Here is a 27,338-nt window from a genome sequence, read left to right as displayed (position 1 = left end):
CACTGGGCGCGGTCCAGGCGCGGACGGGCGCAGACGGGCTTACCTTTGGCGCTTCTTCGGGGCGCTTAGGGCGCGCCCGCTGCGCGTTTCCCACTCTGCCATATGTGGAGAGTAGGGGGGAGGAGTAGCTGGGAGGCGGGAGCGGGGCGGCGAATGGGGAAGGGCGACCGAGGGAAGGGGGCGGGGCCGCAGGGGGGCAGCGGCGGGGAGCGGGGAGGTGGCGGGAAACGCGGCAGGGGCTAGGCACAGGCACAACAAGGGGCAACAGAAGGAAAAAAGGCACTAAGGCAGAACTAAGGCAGAGCCAAAGCGGGGAAAATTACACACACAGTGCAACAGGGCGAATACAACAGCAGCGCAGGACCGGGATCCCAGCTGCGGGCAGCGGCGGCCCAGTTAGGAGCCTCGTGTACCGGAACATACCAGGAGGACAGGGTAAGAGATGGGTAGGCTAGGCTAGGCATCTCACATTTTTCTGAACTCATTAGGACAACCTTGACTTGCATAGTTTGCTTTCACCTCCATCTGGCACCAGTCCATGTCTTCTTTACAGCTCACGTTCGGTCCACAGGCACGCCATTGACCTATGGAATCTACTAGACACCATCTCACCGGACGTCGCTTTCCTAACAGAAACATGGATGAACGCCTCTTCTGCCCCAGACATCACCATTGCCATCCCTGAAGATTATAAGATCATACGCAAGGACCGCACCGGCCACACAGGAGGAGGAATCGCTATCGTCCATAAGAAATCAATCCGCATCTCAACCAGCTCAGACGTCAATCTCGCCAACTCCGAACACCTCCACTTCCAGATCCACATCGACCCCAAGACCACACTCAGAGGCACCCTCCTTTACAGACCTCCAGGACCCCGCGCTCAATTTAGTGAGGACATCACGGATTTCATCACTCCACACGCGCTCCCCTCCAAAGATTACATCCTTCTGGGAGACCTCAACTTTCACCTTGAAAAGCACAACGACCGCAACTCCACCACCCTTTTGGACAACCTCGCCAACCTCGGACTTAAACAACTTGTCACTTCCCCCACCCACATCACAGGTCATACACTCGACCCCATCTTCACCTCCAGCAATCATGTCTCCTTCAGTCACACCACGAATCTCCTCTGGACTGACCACAGCTGCGTTCACTTTACCTACAACAAGCCCAAACCCAACAACCACCCCCAACCAACTCTGCAAAGAAACTGGAACAAAATCACCATCGACCAGATCTCCTCATCGCTTCTTCGTAACCCCCCAGCCCACTCCTCAAATCCCGATCAAGCCGCCTCCAACCTCACCCTATGGTTATCCAACAGCGCCAACATCCTAGCACCACTGAAAAAATGACAAAACAAACTCGGCAGCAAGAAGGCCTCCTGGTTTAACGATGATCTTAAAAAATCCAAGAAACTCTGCCGCTCCCTTGAGAAGGCCTGGAAAAAAGATCCAACCGCCAGCACCAAGGCAACCTTCAAAAACGCCACCCGCTTACACCACCAATTGATCCGAAAAGCCAAGAAAGCCGCTTTCAAGGACCGACTAGATAACAACGCCCACAACAGCAAAGAACTATTCAATATCGTCAAGGAATTTACCAATCCCACGGCCAACTCCAACGACATCACCCCCTCCCAAGCCCTCTGCGACTCCCTAGCCTCTTTCTTCCACAACAAAATTGCAGACATCCACAACAGCTTCGACAACCAACCCGAACACCAACCCACCCAACCCCCTGCAGGACCCCCACCTCCCTTGAACACCCTCAACGTCTGGAACCCAATCTCCACTGAGGACACCATCCGCCTGATGAACTCCATCCACTCAGGATCGCCAACTGACCCATGCCCTCACCACATCTTCAACAAAGCAGACTCCATCATAGCACCACACCTCCGAGATGTCATCAACTGCTCCCTCAACTCCGCCACCTTCCCGGAAAGCTGGAAACATGCCGAACTCAGCGCCCTCCTGAAGAAACCCACAGCTGACCCCACCGAACTCAAAAACTACCGCCCCATCTCGCTCCTCCCATTCCCGGCCAAAGTCATCGAGAAAGCAGTCAACAACCAGCTCGCCGCCTTCCTTGAAACAAACAAATCCCTCGACTCATCACAATCCGGCTTCCGAGCCAAACACAGCACTGAAACCGCCCTCATCGCAGCAACAGACGACATTCGAACTCTCCTGGACAACGGAGACACAGTCGCCCTCATCCTCCTTGACCTCTCCGCAGCCTTCGACACAGTCTGCCATAGCACCCTTCTACAGCGCCTCAAAAACATCGGAATTCAAGGAAAAGCACTGGAATGGATCACCTCGTTCCTCACCGGAAGAACCCAGAGAGTCCGCCTCCCACCATTCATCTCAGAGGCCACTGAAGTCATCTGCGGCGTACCCCAAGGATCCTCACTCAGTCCCACCCTCTTCAACGTATACATGAGCCCCCTCGCGGCCATCGCACGCCAACACAACCTCAACATCATCTCCTACGCGGATGACACTCAACTGATCCTTTCACTCACTAATGACCCTAGCACCGCCAAAACTAACCTACACGAAGGAATGAAAGAAGTAGCCGAATGGATGAAACACAGCCGTCTGAAACTGAACTCAGATAAAACAGAAGTCCTTATCTTAGGCACCTCCCCCTCCGCCTGGGACGACTCTTGGTGGCCAGAAGCCCTTGGAAAAGCACCCATCCCGACGGACCACGCACGGAACCTGGGCGTCATCCTGGATTCCTCACTTTCAATGAATAGACAAGTCAACGCCGTCTCTTCATCCTGCTTCAACATTCTTCGCATGCTCAAAAAAACATTTTGTTGGATCCCCACCGAAACTAGGAAAACGGTCACCCACGCTCTGGTCACGAGCCGACTGGACTACGGAAACACCCTCTACGCCGGTACTACCGCTAAACTCCAGAAAAAACTCCAACGAATCCAGAACGCCTCAGCCAGGCTCATATTAGACAACCCGCGCAAAGAACATATCTCTGGTCACCTGAAAAACCTCCACTGGCTCCCCGTCAACAAGAGGATCACTTTTCGGCTCCTAACCCACGCACACAAAGCACTCTACGAAATCGGACCAGAATGCCTCAACACAAGACTGTCCTTCTACACCCCCTCACGCCAGCTACGATCATCCAACCAAGCCCTGGCCACTGTACCTCGCATCAACAAAACCACCATGGGAGGTAGATCCTTTTCCTACCTGGCAGCTAAAACCTGGAACTCACTTCCCACTCACCTTCGCCTTACCCAGAACCACCTAGCATTCAGAAAGCAACTTAAAACGTGGATATTTGACCAGTAACTCCCCACCCCTCTTCAAGCACCTTGAGCCCCTCTGGGTATGTAGCGCGCTATATAAATTCTATGACTTGACTTGACTTGACTCCATCTCCAGAGACGGATCACTTCTGCAGAGTCTAGCAGTATTTCATCTCACAAAACTTAAATACATATCAAAGAAGATTTTATTGCATTCCCCGGGACAGACAGTCCCCATATTTCTAGCATCACTGTCCTCGCAGTTATCTTGATTGAGGACATTGGGACTGGATTAGATATATTTTGACACCTTCCCAAAAAACCCTAATGACTGGATACTGACAAAGACTACGGACAAAGGTTCCATCACTCTCACACCCTCTCAGGCACCCAGCAACAGTAATGAATACCATATTGGCTAACTGTGTCCCTGCACAGTGCATTTGGTGTAGGATTGTCTGCTGTACCAGCCTTAAACCCTGAGCAGATTACCACCTCTCTGAGAGTATATTGTGCTTTATCCCATCCTTCCTCGCTTGATGATGTACGAGAGTATTGAGTTAAAAATCACATGATGCCCAGATAATTATGCAACTATTAAAGGTTATAAATTATATTTCCTGTCACATTAAAATGTAAGGATATGGCAACCTAGGATGCTGCCCAATGGTTCGTAATGTTAACAGTGTAGATTCTGCCCTTGTTTTATGCTGATTTTAATGAGACATCAATAAGAATTCTCAATACCTAGTTGAAATTAATAACAATTCCCAAAATGACTCTGTGCAGGTGTTTTATGAAGTTGAAAGCACATGATTTCTAATGCTCAGTTATCACTCAATTGAGATTGTGGATAAATACATAGTAAGATGCTTATTAGTCAGCCAATCAAGGTTACTTTGGACAATCTTGGACATTTGAGCAAAGCATGTCTATCAGGCTATGCTGTCAGAGATGCATGCCTTGGAAGTATATGTTGAAACTGTAAATTGATTTGTTCGCAGGAGCTTGACCCGGTTACCCTTCATAATCAAGCGTTGATGAACATGGACTCCAAGCCTACAGAGGGCTTTGAGAAGCTGCAGTTTCTGCTGCAGCAGAATCCATTCCCTCCAGAAACCTTCGGTAATCTGTTGCTTCTCTACTGCAAGTATGAGGTAGGTGTTCTACAATGCTATCCTTTCATGTCTAAGATATGCATTCATTGTAGTGGAAGAAATACAATACATTCTGTCTTGTATGACAGCAGAACTATTAATATTATATTTGTTTGAACATAAACTTACCATTATTTATGGACGATCAATCTCTAAGTGGATTGCAAATTTCTCCTTTTTTGTACACATAACCTATGGTTGAACAATGAAACTAGCACTGGGATTTTAACATGGATGATATAGGATGTTGTACTAGAAAGTTTGGAAGAGCACCTGGAGCCCATAAGAATTCTGAAATATTTACTGAAAGACTAGTGATTGTGTTAACCCCTTCAGCGCAGCGCGAGTTTTCGCGCTGTGCTGAAGGTTCTAATGAGCCTATCGGCTCATGACGGAACGGTTCCGTCATGAGCACAGCTCAACCGACGCTCATGACGGAACCGTTACGTCATGAGCATGGAAGGGGTTAAGCAATATGTTCAGATTGTCAGATCTGAATTTTCAGAGAAGTTCTTAGTTAGTGCTAGACCTGGCACTATTGGCGTGGGTCTCCCTTCCATTTTTGCTGTTGCCTCATGTATTTTTGCTGGTGTTAGATGCTTTGGGCACTGTGCCACTGCTATCTAGTGACACAGTGCAAGCACCCCCTACTGTAAATTGATGTACTAATCAGTGGTTCCATGTTTGGCTATTTGATTTACTTGTCAGACCCCACTGAGTGTGCCCAGGGCGTGTAAATCCAAATGCTGCTGGTGGGCTTGCAGCACTGATAGTGCTATCCACAGAAGCAGCCTTGTAAAATGTGTCTAAGGTCTGCCATTGCAGAGCCTGCATGCAGTCTGGTACTGTCATGCTGACTGGGCAAGTGCACTAACTTGCCAGTCCCTAAACCTTCCCTTTTCTTCATATCAGTCACCCCTATGGTAGGCCCAAGGGCAGGGTGCATTGTAAGTATAAGGTAGGACAAGCCCTGGTGTGTTTGTGTGGCATGTCCTAATAGTGAATTACAGCCATTTTTGTTTTTCACTATTGCAAGGCTACCTGTTCTCCATAGGCCAGAATGGGCTGTTAGAGTTATTACATTTTATAATCCTAACTGTCTCAGAGAACATGGTAGAAATTTGAGTTTAGTATGCCTGAACTCTGAATAATAAAATACATCTTTTAGTGAAGTTTATTTTAATATTCTGTGTTTGCAAATACCACTTTAAGAAAGTAGGTATTTACTTGTCTAACCATTCAAACCAGCCTCTGCTAGGTTGTGTATTCCTGTCTTGTTTTGTGAGTGACAGGGATGGGGAATTCCAAGAGAGAGGCTGAGTCACCCAGCGGTGAATAGAGATATCTGCATCTAGATGGGAGTGAGGAGTTGCACCTGAACCTTGAATGGGGCTGTGCCTGCATTCCACAATGCTGGCTCCAACTCCTGGGGAGCGGCTGATGTCTCTGCCCTGCACACTGAAAGAAGAGAAGGAGTCCTGTAAACAAAGTGCTCCAGGACTGTACTTGCCTTCCACAATGCTGGCTCCACCCCCTGTGGGGCGTCTGATGTGCCTGCCCTGCACTGTGAAAGGAAAGGAGAAGTCTAGTAAACAGAGTGCTTCAGAACTGGTTTGGACTGGGCAAAGACCCCTCTCCCCTAGAGAACAAAGGATTTTGGGGTATAAGTATTGGGACACTGATCCCAAGAAATTAGATCACTTTGGACTACAAGAAGAAACCTTTACTGAGGAGAGGAACCTGAAGAAACTGAGGAAAGACTATTCCCAAGCTGAAGTGCTGCTTGTGGGGATTGGCATGTAGTGGTTGCCTTACTGCCAAAGGAAGGAGAAAGGAACTTTGTGTACTTTGCTTTCAACTTGTGAAGGTTCTCCAAGGGCTTGGAAAAAAGCTAGCCTCCGGCTGAAGTCTCAGGGACAACAGACCTCAATCCCCAGCTCCCCAGAGTTCTTTTGGAAGTACCTGCTGCTGTTTTGGGCCTTCTGAGGAACTGCGTGTCTCCAACGAGGTCGGAGCGTGTTGTCGTCGCTGTGCCTGCCGTCGCAACTCCGAAGGAGGGTGTCGCCGCTGGAACTGTCGCACTGCACCGCATCGATCAAGAGCACCTCGCATCCCCGAGAATTCGCATCTTGGATGTCACCGCTGTAGTTGTCACATCGAGCGGAAGCTTCACACATCGTGGGAGAAGAGTGTCGAGGCTGGCGCTGTTGCCGTTGCATCGTCAGGGTGTCGCTGCTGCAGACCACGCATCGAACCGAGAACTTCTGGCATCCCCGAGAAGCGTGCCGCATCTGGAAGATCTTCACGTCTTTATTTCTTTGTATCTGAACTTTGCCGCATTTCCCATCGCTGCGACATTACTTGTCGTGGAAGCACAACGTAACCTAAGGTACATTGACGCAGAGTGTTGCATCTAAGAACTGAACTGAACTAAGCTTAAATCTACCATCTTAAAGTAATCATAGTGTGTATTTTTGTTGTTTATGGTCTTGTGGTAACTATATAAAGTCTACTTATTTTTTATATAAAGCCTGTGTGGTGTCCATTTGTAGTGTTGTCACTGGGTTACTGTATGTGGTCACAACTGCTTAACTTACAACGCCTCTGAAGTAAAGCCCTTCTGCTCGTGCCAAGCTACCAAGGGCGTGAGCAGGGGTTATTTTGTGAGTGTAACCCCCTTCTCCTGACTATAGGAGAGGGTCTCTATTTGTCACAAGTACCTACCTGTGCCAACTAGAGACCCCCAAATCTAGGATTCTGGATTTACATTTGTGACTCGTGTACAGTGACTGGTGAACACTACTTAGTGAGTGCAGACCATAACGTAACCACATACTTTTTGGTAGATTCCTTTTTGGATTTTTTTGTTCTATTTTTGAAAGATGCCTGATTCAGTTGTCATGAGAGATACAGAGTCAGTAGCCTCCATGGATTGTGACTGGGAAGAAAAAAGGCTAGAAAGCTACAAAGTAAAGCAGCTGAAGTATTTTTGCAAGAAATTCAAGGATTCCACTGTTGAGTGCACCAAGAAAGAAGAATTCTACAAGGCGCTGAGGGCCTGGGTAGAAGCTAGTAAAACCCCTACAATTGAGGAGGAGGATGACCATGCAGAAGATAAACAGGAAGAACCATTGGGCTCAAGAGGAAGGAAAGTACCTTCCCCTGCAGGTAGCATTGGGTCTAACAAAAGTCTGTCTCCAGAAGATTTGGAGGACAGAGATTAATCAAGGAGGCATGAAATGGAGATGACCAAGTTCAAGGTGAATAGGCAACTGGAATTAGAAAATAGAAGGTTAGATCTTGTGGAAAACAAAATGCAGTTTGAACATGAAAACGTTTTGAGGGAGTTGGAGTTTAAATACAAAAGCTTAGAAGGTACTCCCTCTGGTGGCAGCATACCGTCAGTACATACACAAAGTAGAGTGTATATTCCCAAGGATGTGGTGAAAGAGTTTTACAAAAATGATGATATTGGTCAGTGGTTCAGAGCCTATGAGGTAGCCATGTCTTCCCACCGGGTCCCAGAGAGATTGGGGAGCGGGGTTGTGGGGAAGGTTCCTTAGTGAGGGGCGGGATACATTGTTAGACTTGCCTTCTGAAGTCCACAATTCATACAGCCACATGAAAGATGCATTGATGTCTAGATATAGTTTGACACCTGAGCTCTATAGGCAGAGGTTCAGGAAATACAAAAAGTTAGAAAACAGTACTTGGGTTGAAGATGTCACTTTCTTTTGCAGAGCATTGGATGGTTCGTAAAGGGCAGCACGGTTAATGATTTTCAAGGTCTCTTTGATTTGATTGCATGGGAACACTTGTCTGATAATTGTTTTCCAGAGCTGTGCCAGCATCTGATAGATAGCACGCTGACTCACCCTAGGAAGCTAGCTGAGGAGGCGGACCGCTGGGTGAGCACCCGGGTCCACAAGGGTCATATGGGAGACTCTGCCAAAGGTGGGCAGGGTCCCCAGCAGAAGAGTGGGGGGAACAAGGGTAAACAGAAGGAGTTCCGCAAAGGGCCCCAAAGTAGTCCCCAAGGGAACCCCGTGAAAGGTTCCCAGCCTCCCCCTGAGAGAAAGCAAGGGGCCGACAGGTAGTCCTGTTCCCCAGGGGCCCCTGAAATGTTACAAGTGAGGTGACCTGGGTCATAAGGCGAATGATACCAGGTGCCGCCTGTTTGGTAAACAAGCACCCACTGGTGCTCCGCCCTGGCAGATGGCTAGTGTAGCCTTGGGGGAGGAGATTGATGTCCAAGGTGGGTGGGGTCCCACACAGATGACCTTAGTCTCTTTAGGAGACAGTGAGATGGTCTCAGAAGCTCAGCTGCCCAGGAACACTAAGAAATATGGGCAGCGAGTGACCGTCAATGGCCAAAAGGTGGAGGCTCTTAGAGATACTGGAGCCAGTGTGACAGCTGTTCGGTGTCACCAGGTGTCTCAAGAGCAGATTGTCCCTCATGCTTTTTGCCAAGTTGTTAACGCTGACATCACAGAGAGTCATTGTTCAATGGCTCAGGTTCCCTTTGAGGGGGTGGGGCTAGTCTCTGGTACTCTTCAGGTAGCTGCGAGGCCCGCCATGCCTGACTCTTTCTTTGTTAGGAAATGATTTGGAGAGCTCCCCTTGGGAAAAGGTGGAGAAAATAACTCACTTGAAGATGGTTGGACTGCCTGACTGGGCGTGCGTGACCACCCGGTCAATATCAGCCAGAAGGGATTCTCAAGAGGATCTGGAGCCTGAGAGGGAGGCCCAGGAACCTACCGAAGAGAGAAGTGGCGAGGGGTGCGGGAAACCAGCCCCCGAAGTTCCCATGGCCCTGGAGGAGTTAGACCCTGAGGGGGATGCCCTGGAGCCTACCGGGGAGTAAGTAGCTGAACTGGGGGACCTGCCTGAGCTGACCCATTGGCAGCAAGAAGGAGGCCCCTCTAGGGAGGAGTTTTGCAAGGAACAGAGAGAGTGCCCTTCTCTTGTGGGCTTGTGGCAACAGGCTGTAAGCCAGGCAGAAGGTGATCAGCCAGGGTCACACTTGATTTACTGGGAGAATGGTCTCCTGTATAGTGAGCCTAAGGTTGCTGAACCTGGGTCAGCCTGTGTGCTGGTGGTACCCCAGAAGTTCAGAGCCTTCCTACTGGGGCTGACTCATGATCTGCTATTAGCAGGACCTTTGGGAAAGGACAAGACCTTTGAAAGGCTTGTCACCCACTTTCATTGGCCCCAAATGCGCAAGCGTTCTGATACTCATTGCAGGACTTGTCAGACTTGCCAGGCAAGTGGAAGAGTGGAAGGAAGCAAAAGGCTCCTCTCCAGCCATTCCCTGTAGTCAGTACACCCTTTAAGCGGGTTGGGATTGACATTCCGGGGCCACTGAACCCCAAGACAGCCATAGGCAACAAGGTTTATCCTGGTCTTGGTGGACCATGCCACCCGGTACCTGGAAGCCATACCTCTGAGGACAGTGACGGCCCCCGTGGTGGGACGAGCACTAATGGGAATTTTCTCACGAGTAGGATTCCCTCGCGAGGTAGTGTCTGACCGGGTAACAAACTTCATTTCAAGTATATGAAGTCCATGTGACAGGAGTGCGGTGTAACCTACAAGTTTACCACTCCTTACCACCCCCAAGGAAATGGGTTGGTTGAAAGGTTCAACCGGACCCTGAAGGGCATGATAATGAGTCTTGAGGAACCCATAAGGCGTAAGTGGGACGTCCTCTTACAGTGCCTGTTGTTTGCATACCGGGAGGTGCCACAGAAATCTATAGGGTTCAGCCCCTTTGAGCTTCTCTATGGACACCCGGTCAGAGGACCTCTGAGTTTGGTTAAAGAAGGCTGGGAGCAATCTCCCAGAAAACCCCCAAAGGATGTATATAGCTACATGCTGACCTTCAGGAACCAGACTAGGCGTTTCAGGCAACTCGCTGAGGCGAATCTGGAAGCCAGCCAGGAGAATATGAAGCGCTGGTATGACCAGAATGCCACTCTGGTAGAGCTTCAACCTGGCCAGAAAGTGTGGGCCATGGCCCCACTGGAGCCCTGCGCTCTCCAGGATAAATGGACCTGACCATTTGAGGTTGTGGAGCGCAAGAGTCCAGTTACCTACTTGGTGGACTTGTGGTCTTCTAGGAACCCCTTGAGGGTCCTACATGTCAACCGACTTAAGCCCCACTTAGAGAGGTCTGAAGTGGGCATGCTCTTGGCAACAGGTGCTGGGATGGAAGAGGAGACTGAGCCTCTTCCTGACCTCCTGTCAGCCTCAGAGCAAGATGGGTCAGTGGATCGTGTTAACTTCTCTTCCACCCTGACCCTTGAGCAACAGAATGACTGCTGCCAGTTGATGGGATAGTTTTCTGATCTGTTCTCCCTGGTTCCTGGTGTCACAGATTGGTGCGTCCATGATGTGGACACAGGGGACAGCTTACCTGTGAAGCACAAGTCTTACACGGTAACTGACAGGGTGAGGGCTTGCATCAAAGAGGAAGTCTCAAAGATGCTTGCGCTTGGGGTGATTGAGTCGTCCAGCAGTCCTTGGTCTCGAAGGTTGCAGCGCTGGGTGCCACACCCGACCACCAGTTCTGTGTGGACTTCAGAGGGCGCAATTCAGTCACGAAGACTGACGCGCACCCCATCCCCAGAGCTGATGAGCTCATAGATCGGCTAGGGGCTGCACCTTTCAGAGGTTGGTCAACCAGGTGTTGGTTGGACTGGAGGAATTCAGTGCCGCCTACCTCGATGACATCGCAGTGTTCAGTGCCAGCTGGGAGGAACATCGGTGCCACCTTTGGGAATTGTTGATGGCGCTGCAGAAAGCAGGCCTCACGATCAAGGTGAGTAAGTGCCAGATCGGGCAGGGTTCCGTGGTGTACTTGGGACGCCAAGTTAGGAGTGGCCAGGTGGCGTCCCTACAACCCAAGATTGAACCCACCCTGACTTGGGAACCGCCCAAAACCCAGACAGAGTGGAGAGCCTTCTTAGTTCTCACAGGGTATTACAGGAGGTTTGTCAAGGGGTATGGCAACATTGTTGCACCCTTGACGGAGCTGACTTCCAGGAAGCAGCCCAAGAAGGTGATCTGGACTGAGGCCCTAAAAGCTGCCATGTGCACGGCAGCCGTGCACCCAACTTTTCAAGTGAGTTTATCGTTCAGACAGACGCTTCTGAGCATGGTGTGGGGGCTGTTCTTTCACAGATGAATGAGGAGGGCCTAATCAACCTGTAGCCTTTATCAGTAGAAGGTTACTTCCACGGGAACAGAGGTGGAGTGCTATTGAGCGTGAGGCATTTGCTGTTTTCTGGGCACTGAAGAAGCTGAGACCATACCTGTTTGGGACTCACTTCCGGGTTCAGACAGACCACAGGCCCCTCAGATGGTTGATGCAAATGAGGGGTGAGAATCCAAAGCTGTTGAGGTGGTATATTTCCCTACAGGGTATGGACTTTACAGTGGAACACCGCCCTGGTACAGAACACACCAACACTGATGGTCTGTCCAGATTTTTCCGCCTTAGTGAAGAGAACTCTCAGGAGTTAGGGTAGTTCTCCCCATTTTTTAGCTGGAGGGGACACGTGTTAGACCTGGCACCATTGGCGTGGGTCTCCCTTCCATTTTTGCTGTTGCCTCATGTATTTTTGCTGGTGTTAGATGCTTTGGGCACTGTGCCCTCTATCCAGTGCCACAGTACAAGTATTCTCTACTGTAAATTGATGTACTAATCAGTGGTTCCATGATTGGATGTTTGGTTTACTTGTCAGACCCTAGTACAGTGCACTGAGTGTGCTCAGGGCGTGTAAATCTAAATGCTGCTAGTGGGCTTGCAGGTTGTGCCACCCACAGAAGCAGCCTTGTAAAATGTGTCTAAGGTCTGCGATTGCAGAGTCTGCGTGCAGTCTGGTACTGTCATGCTGACTGGGCAAGTGCACCCACTTGCCAGTCCCTAAACCTTCCCTTTTCTTAATATCAGTCACCCCTATTGTAGGCCCAAGGGCAGGGTGCATTGTAAGTATAAGGTAGGACAAGCCCTGGTGTGTGTGGCATGTCCTAATAGTGAATTGCAGCCATTTTCGTTTTTCACTATTGCAAGGCTACCTGTTCTCCGTAGGCCAGAATGAGCTGTTAGAGTTATTACATTTTATAATCCTTACTGTCTCATAGAACATGGTAGAAATTCGAGTTTAGTGTGCCTGAACTCAGAATAATAAAATATATCTTTCAGTGAAGTTGATTTTAATATTCTGTTTTTGCAAATACCACTTTTAGAAAGTAGGTATTTGCTTGTCTAACTATTCAAACCTGCCTCTGCTAGGTTGTGTATTCCCATGTCTGGGTTTCAGAGTGACATGGCTGGGGGATTCCAAGAGACAGGCTGAGTCACCCAGGGGTGACTAGAGAGTAAGCATGAGCGGATTTTGCGGATTGGCAATCCGCGAATTTTGCGGATTTGCGGATTCGCAATCCGCAAAATCCGCGAATTCCCGCGAATTTGCGGATTTTTTTTTTTTGTGTTCGCCCGTGTTTCTGCCAGTTCGCGAGGGTTTTTACAATTTCGCAAATTGCGAACTTACCTGTCGGGTCGCAAGTTTCGCGAACTTGTTGTTTCTACGTGTCCAGCCTGTTTGGGACACTCTTCTTCATCACTGCCACTCTCTGACTACTCATGCCACCCTCTGGCCCACCCATGCTACCCTCTGTTTCATCACCACACCCTCTGGTTGTCCAGTGTACATTATTTTCGGCAAAGCAAAGCACACCTTCCCTGCCTCAAGTGACCTGAATTAATTTGGGGCTGATTAATGTGTCACAGAATATTTTTTTAGCTGGCACCTGCTTCCTTAGTGCGCCCTGATTAGTGATCTTTTGCACTTGCTAAGTGCTTTCATTGTTGCAAAATTAGTTACAACACCTGCCCTGCCCCAACTGACAATAATGAATTAGGGGCTGATTAATGGATTTTAACTTCCAGCCTGGCTCCTGCTTGTCTCCCTTAGCTGTAATTCAGGACCTTTGTGGCATATGTGTAACTATTCTGAGGTTCAGAGCAGGGTCACATAATAGTTTCAACTGGCAACTGAACTCTGGAGGGGCCCCTCAGGAAGCACTACAGGAAATGGCTACTAATGATGTGCCTGAACTTTTGAACCTGGTAAGTAGTTACTTTCAGTTTTGCTAAGATCGTATTTCTGCAATTTTGCACTTATTCGCGGGGCGCGAACTCACGCGAACAGTGCGAGCAGCGCGAGCAAAATCCGCTGCTCGCGGATTTGCGGATTTTGCGGGAAATTCGCAAATCTCGCGGATTGCGGATTTCCCGAAAATCCGCAAAATCCGCGAGCGTAACGGATTTTCCGCCCATGCTTACTAGAGAGATCTGCATCTACACGCCCATCTGCATGGGCGTGTCGGGCGCGGCCCTGAAATGGCTGACCTCCTTCCTGGATGAGCGCTTCTTCCAGGTGTTTGAGGGCGAGGTAGCATCCTCGAAACATCCTCTGAGCTGCGGGGTTCCTCAGGGCTCGGCCCTGAGCCCCACGCTCTTTAATGTCTACATGAGTCCTCTGGCAGGGATAGTACAGCCCTTCGGTGTGCGTATTATCACCTACGCGGATGATACCCAACTGGTGGTCTCCTTGGATCACACGGAGGGTTCATCCAACACCTTAGGGCCCTGTCTAGAGGCAGTAGCCAAGTGGATGCATTCCTCATGTCTCAGACTCAACGGGGAGAAGACGGAGATTATGCCACTGGGCAACCCCGCACCGACCATTCTGGTTCCCACCTGGCCCGTCTGTCTTGGTGCTCCTCCCTTGCCGAAACCCCACATCAAAAGCCTCGGAGTCTGGCTTGATAAAGCATTGGATTTTTCTGTGCAGGCCACTAAAACTGCTTCCATCTGCATTGGTCTGTTGAGAATGCTCCGGAAGATTCTCCCATTGCTTCCTCTCCAGGCGAGGAGAATCATGGTTCAGGCCTTGATACTCTCCCGCCTGGATTATGGAAATGCACTATATCTGGGTGCCCCGGTAGCAGTGATCAACAGACTTCAAGTTACGCAGAACTGTGCTGCTCGACTCTTGTTTGGCATCCCCCGTGGGCAATCAGCAAGGAAGGCTTTAAAAGAACTCCATTGGCTCCCAATAGCTGCCAGAATGCATTTCAAAGCTATGTGCATTGTGCACAAAGCTTTTCACCGAACAGGTCCTGCCATTTTGCGCCCTCTGGTCGTACCTTATGTTCCATCGAGAACCCTTCGTTCCAGCGCCCTTCATCTTGCCACGACAACTAAAGTCAATAAGGCTCGCTGGGGAGGCCGGGCGTTTTCACACTTGGCAGCTAAGATGTGGAATTCGCTCCCGCCAAATATGCGGGAAATCAGCAATCTGATGGTCTTTAGGAAGACATTAAAAACTTACCTGTTCGCCAAAATGTGTTAACCTTGCTATCTGCTTACCACACTATTCAGTTCAAGCGCTGCGAGGCCTTAGGGTATGTGCGCGCTATATAAATATAATTTTTCATTTCATTTTCATTTCATTTCAGATGGGAGGGAGGAGTTGCACCTGATCCTTGAATAGGGCTGTGCCTGCCTTCCACAATGCTGGCTCCACCTCCTGGGGAGCGGCTGATGTCTCTGCCCTGCACACTGAAAGAAGAGAAGGAGTCCTGAAAACAAAGTGCTCCAGGACTGTACTTGCCTTCCACAATGCTGGCTCCACCTCCTGTGGGGCATCTGATGTGCCTGCCCTGCACTGTGAAAGGAAAGGAGAAGTCTGGTAAACAGAGTGCTTCAGAACTGGTTTGGACTGGGCAAAGCCCCCTCTCCCCTCAGAGAACAAAGGATGTTGGTGTATAAGTATTGGGACCCTGATCCCAAGAAATTAGATCACTTTGGACTACAAGAAAAAACCTTTACTGAGGAGAGGAACCTGAAGGAACTGAGGAGAGACTATTCCCAAGCTGAAGTGCTGCTTGGGGGGATTGGCCTGCAGTGGTTGCCTTACTGCCAAAGGAAGGAGAAAGGAACTTTGTGTACTTTGCTTTCAACTTGTGAAGGATCTCCCTGCTAAAGTCTCAGGGACAACAGACTTCAACCCCCAGCTCCCCAGAGTTCTTTTGGAAGTACCTGCTGCTGATATGTGCCTTCTGAGGAACTGCGTGTCGCAAGGAGATGGAAGCGTGACTCAACGAGAAGAAGCGTGTCGCCGTCGCTGTGCCTGCCGTCGCAACTCTGAAAGAAGGTGTCGCCGCTGGAACTGTCGTATTGCACCGCATCGGAGAGAAGCGTGCCGCAATGAAGAGGAAGCATGACGCTGTCGCTGCTGCTGCCATCGCAACTCCGAAGAAGGGTGTCGCCGCTGTAGTTGTCGCACTGCACCGCATCAGGAGAAGAATCTCGCATCGAGGTTGGAGCGTGTCGCCGTCACTGTGCCTGCCGTCGCATCTACGAAGGAGGGTGTCACCGCTGGAACTGTTGCACTGCACCGCATCGATCAAGAGCACTTCGCATCCCCGAGAAGCGCGCCGTCGTCTGAGCTGCTGCCGTCGCATCTTGGATGTCGCTGCTGTAGTGGTCGCATCGAGCAGAAGCTTCACGCATCGTGGGAGAAGAGTGTTGCCGCTGGAGCTGTTGCTGTCACATGGTCAGGGTGTCGCCGCTGCAGTCCCGCATCGAACCAAGAACTTCTTGCATCCCCGAGAAGCGTACCACATCTGGAAGATCTTCACGTCTTTATTTCTTTGTATCTGAACTTTGCCGCATTTCCCAACGCAGCGACATTGCTTGTCGTGGAAGCGCAACGTAACCTAAGGTACATTGACGCAGAGTGTCGGATCTAAGAACTGAACTGAATAATGCTTAAATCTACCATCTTAAAGTAATCATGGTGTGTATTTTTGTTATTTATGGTCTTGTGGTAACTATATAAAGTCTACTTATTTTTTATATAAAGCCTGTGTGGTGTCCATTTGTAGTGTTGTCACTGGGTTACTGTATGTGGTCACAATTGCTTAACTTACAACGCCTCTGAAGTAAAGCCCTTCTGCTCGTGCCAAGCTACCAAGGGGGTTAGCAGGGGTTATTTTGGGAGTGTAATCCCCTTATCCTGACTAGAGGAGAGGGTCCCTATTTGTCACAAGTACCTACCTGTGCCAACTAGAGATCTCCAAATCTAACAGTTAGGTTAAGTTTTCTCAGTGTAACGTATAACTGTTCTGTACCTTGGCTTAGAATGTTCTGCACCTCCTCAGCTTTGTGGCTCAGGGAGGCTCAGCAGAGCTGTGCAATGAGGCTACACCTTACTTTACCTGCAATAACTCCCACCAGGACCACCGAGGTCCGGGATTTCATAGTAGAGCTTCTGAGCACCTTTGAACAAGAGCGGGAGCAAAAGTGAGATTAGGAGAGCGCTTAGTTCCATGTAATGGGGGAGAGTGATCCTTGGGCTGGTGACTTTGACTGACATTTGGGGGATCAAGGGCACCTAAAGGCATGGCTGGCGTAATTAAACTGGAAACAGCCTTTACATCGCAGCTCGAACAACGCAGTGCCTTATCAATGCGGTCCGCACGACGAATGCATCTTTACAACGGGTTCCTTTACCAAGCAAATAATTACAATGACTTGCCTTAAGGAAGGTGTTGTTGGACTGATGTTTGGCTTTTAGTCCAACATTTTCCCTAGTGTTGCGTAGACTGGAGTTTGAATAGTAAATTGTGTGGTAAAGAATGCATTGTAAAGACGCATTCGTAGTTTGGAACGCGTAAAGACGCATTAGTAGTTTGAAACGCGTTGTAAGGCATGCGTGGTAAATGCCAGTGTGGTTCCCACATACAACCGATTAACCTGACACATAATAGCTTGACTAGCAAATGGCTCATCCTGACATGGCCGGCATATATGGATAACGTTAGAAGAAAGCCTGGTCTGTGGGTGAAATGCACACATTGTGGGATGGCTGGCTTATGACAGAACGGGAACAGCATTGCATTACTAGTGTATGCATGAATCGTCTTATAACTGCGCGATGGGTGAATGCAGTGAACATTATTTCATTGCTTCCATATCGGGGGACATGGGCACAACATGGCAAGGCTGGTATATGAACAAAAATGGCACATTATAGCATTACTGGCAGATGGGGGAACATGACCAAATTACAGTATGTTGGTCACATGGGCACATTGTGGCATGCTTGTTATGGGATGGAAACTGGCATGCCTGGTTTAATGTAACTAGTGCACATCATTGAAATGCTTTGTTTATGGGGTAATCAACTGCGTTGGGGCATGGCTGGCAAATGGACACTACGTAGGCTCGTGATGTCAGTTACCACAATGTGATAGGGTACCACATTAAAAACAATAAGCATATATTTCGGGACAAATTAGTGAATTTCTAAAAAATAGCAATTCGGCTCATGGGAACAAGCTAATGTATTTACTACAAGCAGCCCGTCCCGACGTTGTCCGAGTATGAATTGCTGCCGGCCAGTAGTATATTGTTTTGTAGGATTTCGTTTTGATAGCATTTCTTATCTGTGACAGGCCTGTGAAACGCTCTGATTCACAGTGCACTGCTGATGCACTTAAGAGTGCGCGTTCAGTAGTGTGTGAACTCGAGTTTCCGTACTTTATTTTTCCTTGCAATATTATATAGCGCGAACTCGACAACATGGCATGACCACAATTTACATTACAGAAGAACACATTCATTTTTGGTAGGTACGGGGAGACAAAGCGATTTGCCTGGAATCAAAGGATGTTGAGCTGATGCTGAGATTCGAACGTAGCTCCCCAGCTCTAAAGTTCGCAATTGTAGAACTTGTGGCGGGAGGTGTGTCTAAAAGTGTATGTCGGTGCTGCCCATCAATGAGAGAGACCTGTGCATTTTTCAAATGGGTGGTGAAAAAATATGAGTATTTTGCTGGAGATGTGGGCTGCCGTGCCACCAATGTACTTACCGGGGGAGGGTAAACACCCATTATTCCGCAACTTTCTTTCCGCATACCATCACTCTGCATACTTTCATTACGAAAGTACCATGACTCCGCCATGCCATTATAACGCATAGCATTACATTTTATATGCTTTTACCATGCATACATTTACAACGAAATTTGTTGTAAATGCATGAATGGTAAAAGCATGTTTTTTTAAAATGTTTGAATAAGGTAAGTATGGGTATAGGGGTATATGTTTTGGGGTACTGAGGTATATGTTTTGGGGTGTTTGAGTATTTTAAGTGTTCAGATATAGTTTTGGGTTTTGGGGTACAGGGGTATTTTTAGGGTTCAGGGATAGGTTTGGGTTTTGGGGTACAGGGGTATTTTAGGGTTCAGGGGTAGGTTTGGGTTTTGGGGCACAGGGTTATTTTTAGGGTTCAGGGGTAGGTTTGGGTTTTGGGGTACAGGGGTATTTTAAGGGTTCAGGGCTATGTTTGGGTTTTGGGGTACAGGGGTAGGTTTGGGTTTTGGGGTACAGTGGCATTTTTAGGGTTCAGGGCTAGGTTTGGGTTTTGGGGTACAGGGGTATTTTTAGGGTTCAGGGGTAGGTTTGGGTTTTGAGGTACAGGGGTATTTATAGAGTTCAGGGCTAGGTTTGGGTTTTGGGGTACAGGAGTATTTTTAGGGTTTAGGGATAGGTTTGGGTTTTGTGGTACAGGGTATATTTATAGGGTTAAGATAGGTTAGTGTTTAAGGGTGTTGGGGTATTTTAAGGAGTAAGGGTGGGTTATGATTATGGGGTGCAGGGGTATTTAAAGGGAGCACGGTGGGATTAGCACACGATATGAGACATGGCTTGAAGGGCGGAACGTACCACACGCCCCCAGCGTTTGTCACGCCCCCAGCACATGCCCACAGCACAACACAGACACGCCCACAAGGAACTACTTTGCTGGCACGGTTCTTTTACCTTTTAAATGTATATGGTGGGCGTCTGCATAGCCTATGTTCTTCTGCTGCAACTGCCCTTTCCAACGCTTTTTTGGGTGTTGTGATTGGTGCTGTGGTTTCTGAGATTACCCGCCTCAAAGGTTTGGGCTCTCTCTTTATTATATTAGTATGGATAAATGAAATGTTGAAGTTTAGTGCAAATTTCGTATTTTTAGAAAATGAGAACCTGATATTTGATGACTGTATTTTTATTTTTTCACAAAAAATTGAATAATGTATCTGGTTGACAATTACTTATTTTCTGAAAACAGCAAGGTAATTTCTGGGGCACAATTTGCAGAGTATTAGAAACTGATATTTGAATTATAACTCGTTCTCATTTTGGGCACATATTTCTGAATTTGTGACATCATTGGCTTGGTCATATTGGCCACTTTGTTGATGCTGTGGCAGCTGCTTACCCACGTCGAATCATTGCTTGATCTATATTGATGGGTTTTTATGACCTACGTGGGGATGCTACGGTCTATAAGATCAGAATCGTACAGCTCTGCTTGTTGATCCTAGAAAGTCTATCTACTTAAAGAGAAGCACTGCGATTCAAATGTTGAAATCTTGAGGGCTGTGCATTTTTATCTTTCTATTCGTGTCCCCCCAGGTAAGTTTCTGATCATATTATGTAAGAGAAAAGCTACTTAGAAGGGGCAGGAAGGTAAAATAAAAGTAAGTGGAAGATCTTGGTGAAGTAAGGACCTTTTATTTTTTAACGCTATAAGGTCTTGTCAGACTGTAGACTCAGATTGTATGAAATTGGCTTGTCAGACAATTTCTCTGTCTAGACCATGTTTCATCTTAGCCTTTGGTTGCCGTCCAAACCAGTACTACCACTGGGAAGGTCTGACTCTGTCTGTGGACCAAGAAATATTGAGATATTTTGAGGGTGTGCCTACAGAACTGTCTGTCTTTTTTAAGTTCAAATAAAGTTTATTGAGCAAAAAGAGGTGTCAATACAATAAACACAAGTGATACAGAGAAGAAGCAAAATAAGCTAGAGAAACATTGCATGAATATCAAAAAAAAGTACACGGGTTATGGAAATCAGGTGAAGATATACATTAGAGGAAAACAGTAGTAAAATCTGTTATACAGGAAAATAATTAGGAACTATAAGGTCAATCAAGGAGGTTTGGGGACTTCTTGCTGAATAGGTGATAAATGAAATGAATTTTTAGCACAGGCATCAAGGTATAGTGTTATAGGGAGCCATAAATTAGTGCATTTCATTGCCATATGAGGAGGAAAAACAAAGGCAGTATCCAACCTATGATTATGACAAACGTTATACCACCATGCTTTAACCTATATATTCGTAAAATCCTTCCAATTAGCAGTAATTTGTTGGAAAGCGACCACTATCAATAAATCAATAATTCGTACATCTAAAGTAACATGGTCCCAACACGGGGAGAGACTACCAAGAAAAATGTGGATAAAAGTAAAAGGGATGTGGGTGTGGAAAAAGTCATTAATTTGGATCCAAATTCACTTCCAGAAGTCATGAACGATTCTGCAGGAGAAAAGCATGTGAAATAAAGTAGCAATGGGTGTAGAGCAAGACCAACAGAGGTCAGGAACAGAGGAAAATCGTTTATGAAGCAAATGTGGTGTAAAAAGGAGTCTATTATAAATGAAAAATAGAGTCTGAGTTAAAGTGGCAGATCTGGAGGATTTGCGAATTTTGAAGTAGGCCAAGAAGTAGCAAAGTCACATTCCCATTGCTCCTCTACCCTAGACTTTGAACGAGGCAAAGGCGTGGAGCGAAGGAATGCGTAGATAAGAGAAGCCTTGGAATGAACAGCCAAAAAAGAGTGAAGTTGTGAGGCGGGGTTAGGAGACGAAGAGAGATTGTGAGAATGCAGGATTTGGGTATAAGTAGACATGACCGCTTCCTTAAGTATAAGATAGTTAACGAGCAAAGGAAGCAGGTAAATCAAAAGAGTGGCGTAATATGGAAAAAGATAAAAAGGTGGATTGAGAGAAAAGTTGAGAAACCCAAATTAAAGCCTTTTGCCTCCTGGATTTCCAATAGAAAGGTTTGCTGTTAATAAGGATATTGTTATTGTGCCAGATGGTAGTGGATAAAAAATCAGCAACCGAGGAAGGTGGGGTCAGGGAGGAGGCTAAGAGTAGCTTGACTGTGAATTTATGTATGGGGATGGATGGTAACTGTGGTTTGTGAGAAAAAGGTAGAAATTCAGCAAAAGTAAAGGGAGAAAGAGAGAGACGTTCTACAGTAACCCATAAAGGACAAGGTTCATCAGGGTCTCGCAGCCAGAAGGATGCCTGGCGTAAAAGGAAAGCCTTGTGATAAGTCGGAAAGTCAGGAAAATTGACACCTCCTTCAGATTTAGGACGTGTCAATCTGAAAAGAGACATCCAGGGTTTTTTGCCTGATCAGAGAAAAAAAGAAAGAATAGAATTAATCTTCCTAAAGAACTTTATGGGAATAGAGACAGGAATATTAGAAATGGTGTACAAAACAATGGGAGATAACATCATCTTAATAGTATCAAGGCATCCCCACCAAGAAAGATAGAGTGGGTGCCATTTGGTAGTGAGATCAGTCAATTTCTGGATACATTTGTTGAGGCAAAGTGAAACTGTGTCTGTGATGGAGGGAGTGACGTGTAAACCTAAATATTTGATATGAGAGGAGCTCCAGGTGAAATTAGAGTCAACAAAATCAGGTTTGAAGGTATATTTTGTGAGGGGTAAAATTTCGCACTTATCATTATTGAACTTATATCCAGAAATCTGCGAATACTCACGAACTTCAGAAAGGAAGGTGGGAATGGAGACAGTGGGTTGGAGATAAAGAGCAAAATGTCATCGGCGTAAGCAGCAAGCTTAATGTGAGATTGTGATGTCTGAAAGCCGTGTATGTCAGGGTTTTGTCTGAGTTTGGAAAGGAAAGGCTCCAAAGCTAAATTGAAGAGAAAAGGGGATAAAGGGCAACCTTGTCGAACGCCTCTGCCTAATTCAAAAAAGGAGGAAACCAGACCATTTGCACAGACCGCTGCTCTAGGGTTGGAATAAAGAAAGGAAATTAAGTACACAAATTTGGGACCAAAACCAAACCATTTGAGGGCAGAGAAAAGATAAGTCCATTCTACCCTATCAAACGCTTTCTCTGCGTTCAGGGCAATAGCGGCCAGGAAATCTGGAAAGCGTGGGGATTTAGACAAAACATTAATAAGAGTACCTAGTATTATCAGTAATAAAACGGCCCTTAACAAAACAAGATTGCTCGCGGCCTAGTAATTCAGGTAAAAATGGGTCTAACCGGGCTGCAAGAGATTTGGTATAGATATTATAATCAATGTTGACAAGGGAAATTGGTCTATAATTTTTGCAATATCGAGAATCTTTGCCTTCCTTAGGAATAATACAAAAATGAGCATCCGCAAAGGTACCTGAAGAGCCACCCAGGGTAACAAAGGAATCAATAAGAGAGTGTAATTTGGGTATTAGCCATTTGGAGAAATGAAGATAAAACTCAACAGTAAAGCCATCAGGCCCCGGAGCTTTATCTTTTTTGAGAGAATTGAGAGCGGAGAGTAATTCCTGCTGGGAGACGTCCAATTCCAAAGAGGTTAAGTCAATGGGGAAATGGTCTGGTTGACAAATGGTAGAGAAAAAATCAGAGAGAGATGGAGGGGTAGGATGAGTTTCAGAGGAATAGAGGGTTGAGTAGAAACAAGAGAATTCATCGAGGATATCGGTGTCTTTATGTCGAGGGACATCATTCTCAGCAAATACAAATGATTGATTGATTGATTGATTGATTGATTGATTCAATATTTAACTTGTTATGTTTGACTTTTAAATAATTAGCTAGAATTTTCCCTGCTTTATTTTTCCCACCATAAAATTTGGAACTAGATTTCAATAAGTAAAGAGAAGCATCCTCTGTAGATTTCTTGTTAAATTTCAACTTAGCATCAATAAGCGCTGTCAAGCTTTCCTTTGAGTGAGAGGTATAGTAGGAGTGCTCCAGACTCTTGATTTTGCGGAGGTGGTCACTAGTATATTGACGTGCAACCTTCCGTTTCGCAGACACAAAACGGATGATGAAATCCCTAGCTGTGGCCTTGAAAGCATCCCAAATAGTGTGGGTAGGAATAGAAGGGGTATCATTGAAAGCAAAATATTCATTAAAAAATTCGGTAAAAGAGGTGGTAAATTTGGGATCTGAAAGTAGGGAATTATTGAAACGCCATCTCTTTGGTCCAGTAACTTTGGATAGAATATCAATACCCATATGGACAGGAGCATGGTCAGATAATAGAATAGGACCAATTTCTGCATGAGTAACGGACTGTGCAAGATGGTGGGATACAAAAATATAGTCAATACGTGATTTGGAATGGTGGGAGGGAGAGTAAAAGGTAAACTCTTTGGTCGTTGGGTTGCATAAACGCCAAGCATCAATAAGTTTATGCTGTGAAATAGCGTGAGTAAAAAGTTTATGAGGCTTGTTTGGGATGAAGGAGGTCTTGGAGTTTTGGTCTAAGAAAGGGTCAAGAGGCTGATTACAGTCCCCTCTAAAATAAAATGATAATCTACGAGACTAGTGATGCGAGTAGCCATCTCATGCCAAAAGTTCGGATGACTACCTGTGGGGGCATAAATATTAAAAAGGGAGAGTGGAACACCCCTCATGGAAAGCTTGACAAATGACCATCTACCATCAGAGTCTGAGTCAGTATCTAAGATGGAGTAAGTAAGAGACTTACGAATAAGAATAGCGACACCATTCCGCTTACCATCTCCGGGAGCAAAATGTACCTCTCCCACCCAACCTCTTTTAAGCTTAACAGATTCTGCTTCAGTTAAATGAGTCTCTTGCAAAAAGGCGAAATCCACATTCAATTTAGCAAGATGAGAAAGGATTTGTTGTCTCTTAATGGGAGATTTAAGACCTTTAACGTTCCATGAAACAATACGTACTGACATTAAAAAAACTGAAAAAAAGGAAAACAACTGCAATAAGAGCGAACCTCAGAAGCATGAAAAATACATAAAGATGAAAGGAGAAGAAGCAAAGAAGATGATGAAATAGAAAATAGATGAACAGGGAGAGATTGAAAATGAATGAGAAAAAATGACACCTCGAAAAAGAGAACAAGAAGAAAGGGTAAAAGGGAAGAGAAGTTAAGGACAGAAACAAAAGTGAACATATCAATAAGGGAAGGAAACGTACTTACAGGTAGGGGAAGTGAGGGAACACAAGCAGGAAAGGGAACCAAACGTATAAGGAGGAGGGGGTAGAGCCAACTGGAGGAGACAAGACGGTCAGGGCTTGTGAATCGCCCAGCTGGGGAAACACGAGACATTATGTATCATCTGTGGAAACAAGAGGAGAGCTGAGGTAATATAAATTTTATGGTCATGTTGTGTTCCCTAGCGAGTACCCCACCGACTCCATGTACGAGTTAAAAGTGCATGTAACTTCCCTCCTGTACCAGCTATGAAGACGCAAATACATTTGCGTCCAACGTTAACTTGTCCTCTTTCAGACCCACCATGAATGGGTTCGATGGTCCGTTCCTAAGTATGCTATGCCAACGTCTTTTTGAAGTGTATTCCTACGTTTTCAGCCTGGCTGGAAGTAGGCCCTGAATCTCTGCCACCAAGCCTCTTTTTCTGGCTTCTGACTGCGAGGGCCCCTTGCCCAAGCAGCCCCCGTACCCGTGAACTCTGACTTACTTCTAGCGCGGCCCTCCGTGCTCAGCTCAGCCTGCTGCCTGCCAAGATTGACTATAACCTTCGAGTTATCTGTTTTCCTCCCCGAAGATACATTCCAGCCTGCTAGTTTCAGTAAACATCCTTCCTCAGCTACAGGGCTAAAGGGCCGACCTGTCTTTATGCAAGTAATTCATAGCCTCTGTTGCCATGCTTCCATGGAAGGCCCCATGCCCCCACGCTTCTCATACAGACACTCAGGCGCTTATACACGCACTCACAGCAAGTATAGAATAGCTTCTGCTCTAGAGACCTTTCCGCCCAGATAGCTTAGTTCCTAAACATCAGATATCAGATATGATAGAAGCACAAGTTGATCTGACATGCCAGACTTCTGTCTCTTTCCGTCAGTGTAAATGTCAAGTCCCCTGCACCCCGTCTATCACACGTCATGCAGCTGCGCGCGCATCCAAGCTTCCGATTTCTGCTGACATTGCAACATTCTGTTAGCACCACCCCTTGGTGCCACCCACCTGCGTCACCTATCAGTGACGTTTCTAGCACACACGCCTAGTTTTACGCCTAGTTTACGCCTCTTGATGATGTACTAGCACCACGTGTATACTGTTATCTTGTCTTCTCTCAGCTGTTACGCCTCTTACATTGAACATTATGATGTAAATCAAGTATATAAGCTATGTATTGTCAATAAACGACAGCGCGCTCATCTATCCCTTCTGACACCCTGTGTGGTGGTCAGAACATGATATCCTGATTCCTTTATGAGGAATAAAACCCTTAGAAACTCTTACACCACGGACTCTGTTTTCCTTCATTCTGACTGAGTTATCATTAATTAAGTACTTACCTGCATAGAAATTAAGAGAGTAAATTAATTATTTACGTCATTTGGCGCCCGAACAGGGACCCCTCCCCCACCTCACGCGCCGGAAGGTGCGTTGCAATCCGTGTCCCCTGCCATCAGTTAGACGGACTACACGTGTACTGGCAGGATTTCCTGCATCCCCCTCTGACACACGGAGGTGACGAAGACTGCAATCAGTGCCCAGACGAGGCGGTGAGGAGTGCGGAGGATCCCGACCAGAGCCCAGCCGAAAGAAGCAAGGTCCGAGGTGTGAAGAGGCCCACCAGTTTTCCGAAGTTCTCCGAAATTTTCCGAAGTTCCGAGTCGAGTCCAGTCGAGTTTTCCGAGGCCTTCTGTTTTCCGTGCTTCCCGGTGAGTACCATTGCTGGGTCGTATCTAGACGGGTTTGGGTACGCAAGTCCGGTCTGCACTGTTTTTAGGCAGTGTATCTGTACTGTTTAGCAGTATATAAAGTATTCCGAATTTCTGCACTGTTACAGCAGTGTATCTGTATCGTTGAGCGGTACATTCAGAGTAGGGGGAAGTTAGCTATGTCTTTAAATGTTTCATGTGATTAATGTCGTGGTATGAATGTGATTGTTTTTGTGCATTATTGTGTTTTCTTGTATAAATAGTTACAGTCGACATTTAAGTACCAAGGATCAAGCATTTCAGTATCAAGTAGGCACAATGCCGTTTTTCAACAAATTAAAGCAGATAGGAACTAGGAAAGGGATGTTAGAGGAAGAGATTCCAATCCCCCCTAGGGACACTCCAGGTAATTTCATGTATAATAAGCATGGCATAGACGCCATCTTGTATCTAGAGTTATGGACAGATTATACCAAGCACCTAGAGGAAAGATACCGATGGCCAGTTAACGGAACATGGGATGCCGAGTGCATCATAAAGGTAGAAGAAATATTACGGAAAAAGAAAGCTAGACAATCTCAGAAAGACGCCATAGAATTTTGGCGTAAGGAATCACGTAAGCGCGCTGATAGAGCACTCCGTAGAGAAGACAGGCTTAAAGAATCAGAAAAGGCCCAAGAAAACGAATTAGTTACTGAGGGAATTCGAGTAAAAGTAGAACAAATAGATCGTATCCAAAATGGCAAAGTGAACAACATGTATCTTTTGGCCGATGGTACCCCTGACGCCATTTCAGAAATACCGAAAAATTTGCCGTCACCATTAGTTCCAACTAAAGTAATGCATAAGACTACTAAAGACATATTCCTAAATTCATACCTCGAAGATGTAGCGCCAGCTTACACCAATCTGCCTGTTCGTGCCCTGCCTACTGACAGGGCCGGGGGTGGTACTGCTCCCCAAGATCACGCTCAGCCGACACCGAAAAAGACTAGTTCCGTTCCGCCAGCTCCGCCACTTCCCTCACCTAA

General features: G+C 46.8%; 1 protein-coding gene across 2 annotated transcripts in view; it reads left to right on the top strand.

Moving 5' to 3' along the window:
- Nucleotides 1-27,338, top strand: part of LOC147689172 (intraflagellar transport protein 70A) — a 232,294-nt gene that overhangs the window by 91,830 nt on the left and 113,126 nt on the right. For both annotated transcript variants that reach the window (XM_086942064.1, XM_086942065.1), the window contains one exon: nt 4,294-4,446. In XM_086942064.1, coding sequence (XP_086798190.1) covers nt 4,294-4,446 — 153 coding nt within the window. The remainder of the gene's footprint in view (nt 1-4,293; nt 4,447-27,338) is intronic.

This window comes from Lissotriton vulgaris, chromosome 10, assembly GCF_964263255.1.
Source record: "Lissotriton vulgaris chromosome 10, aLisVul1.2, whole genome shotgun sequence".
Taxonomy (NCBI): Eukaryota; Metazoa; Chordata; class Amphibia; order Caudata; family Salamandridae; genus Lissotriton; species Lissotriton vulgaris.
This window is presented reverse-complemented; position numbering and strand designations above follow the sequence as displayed.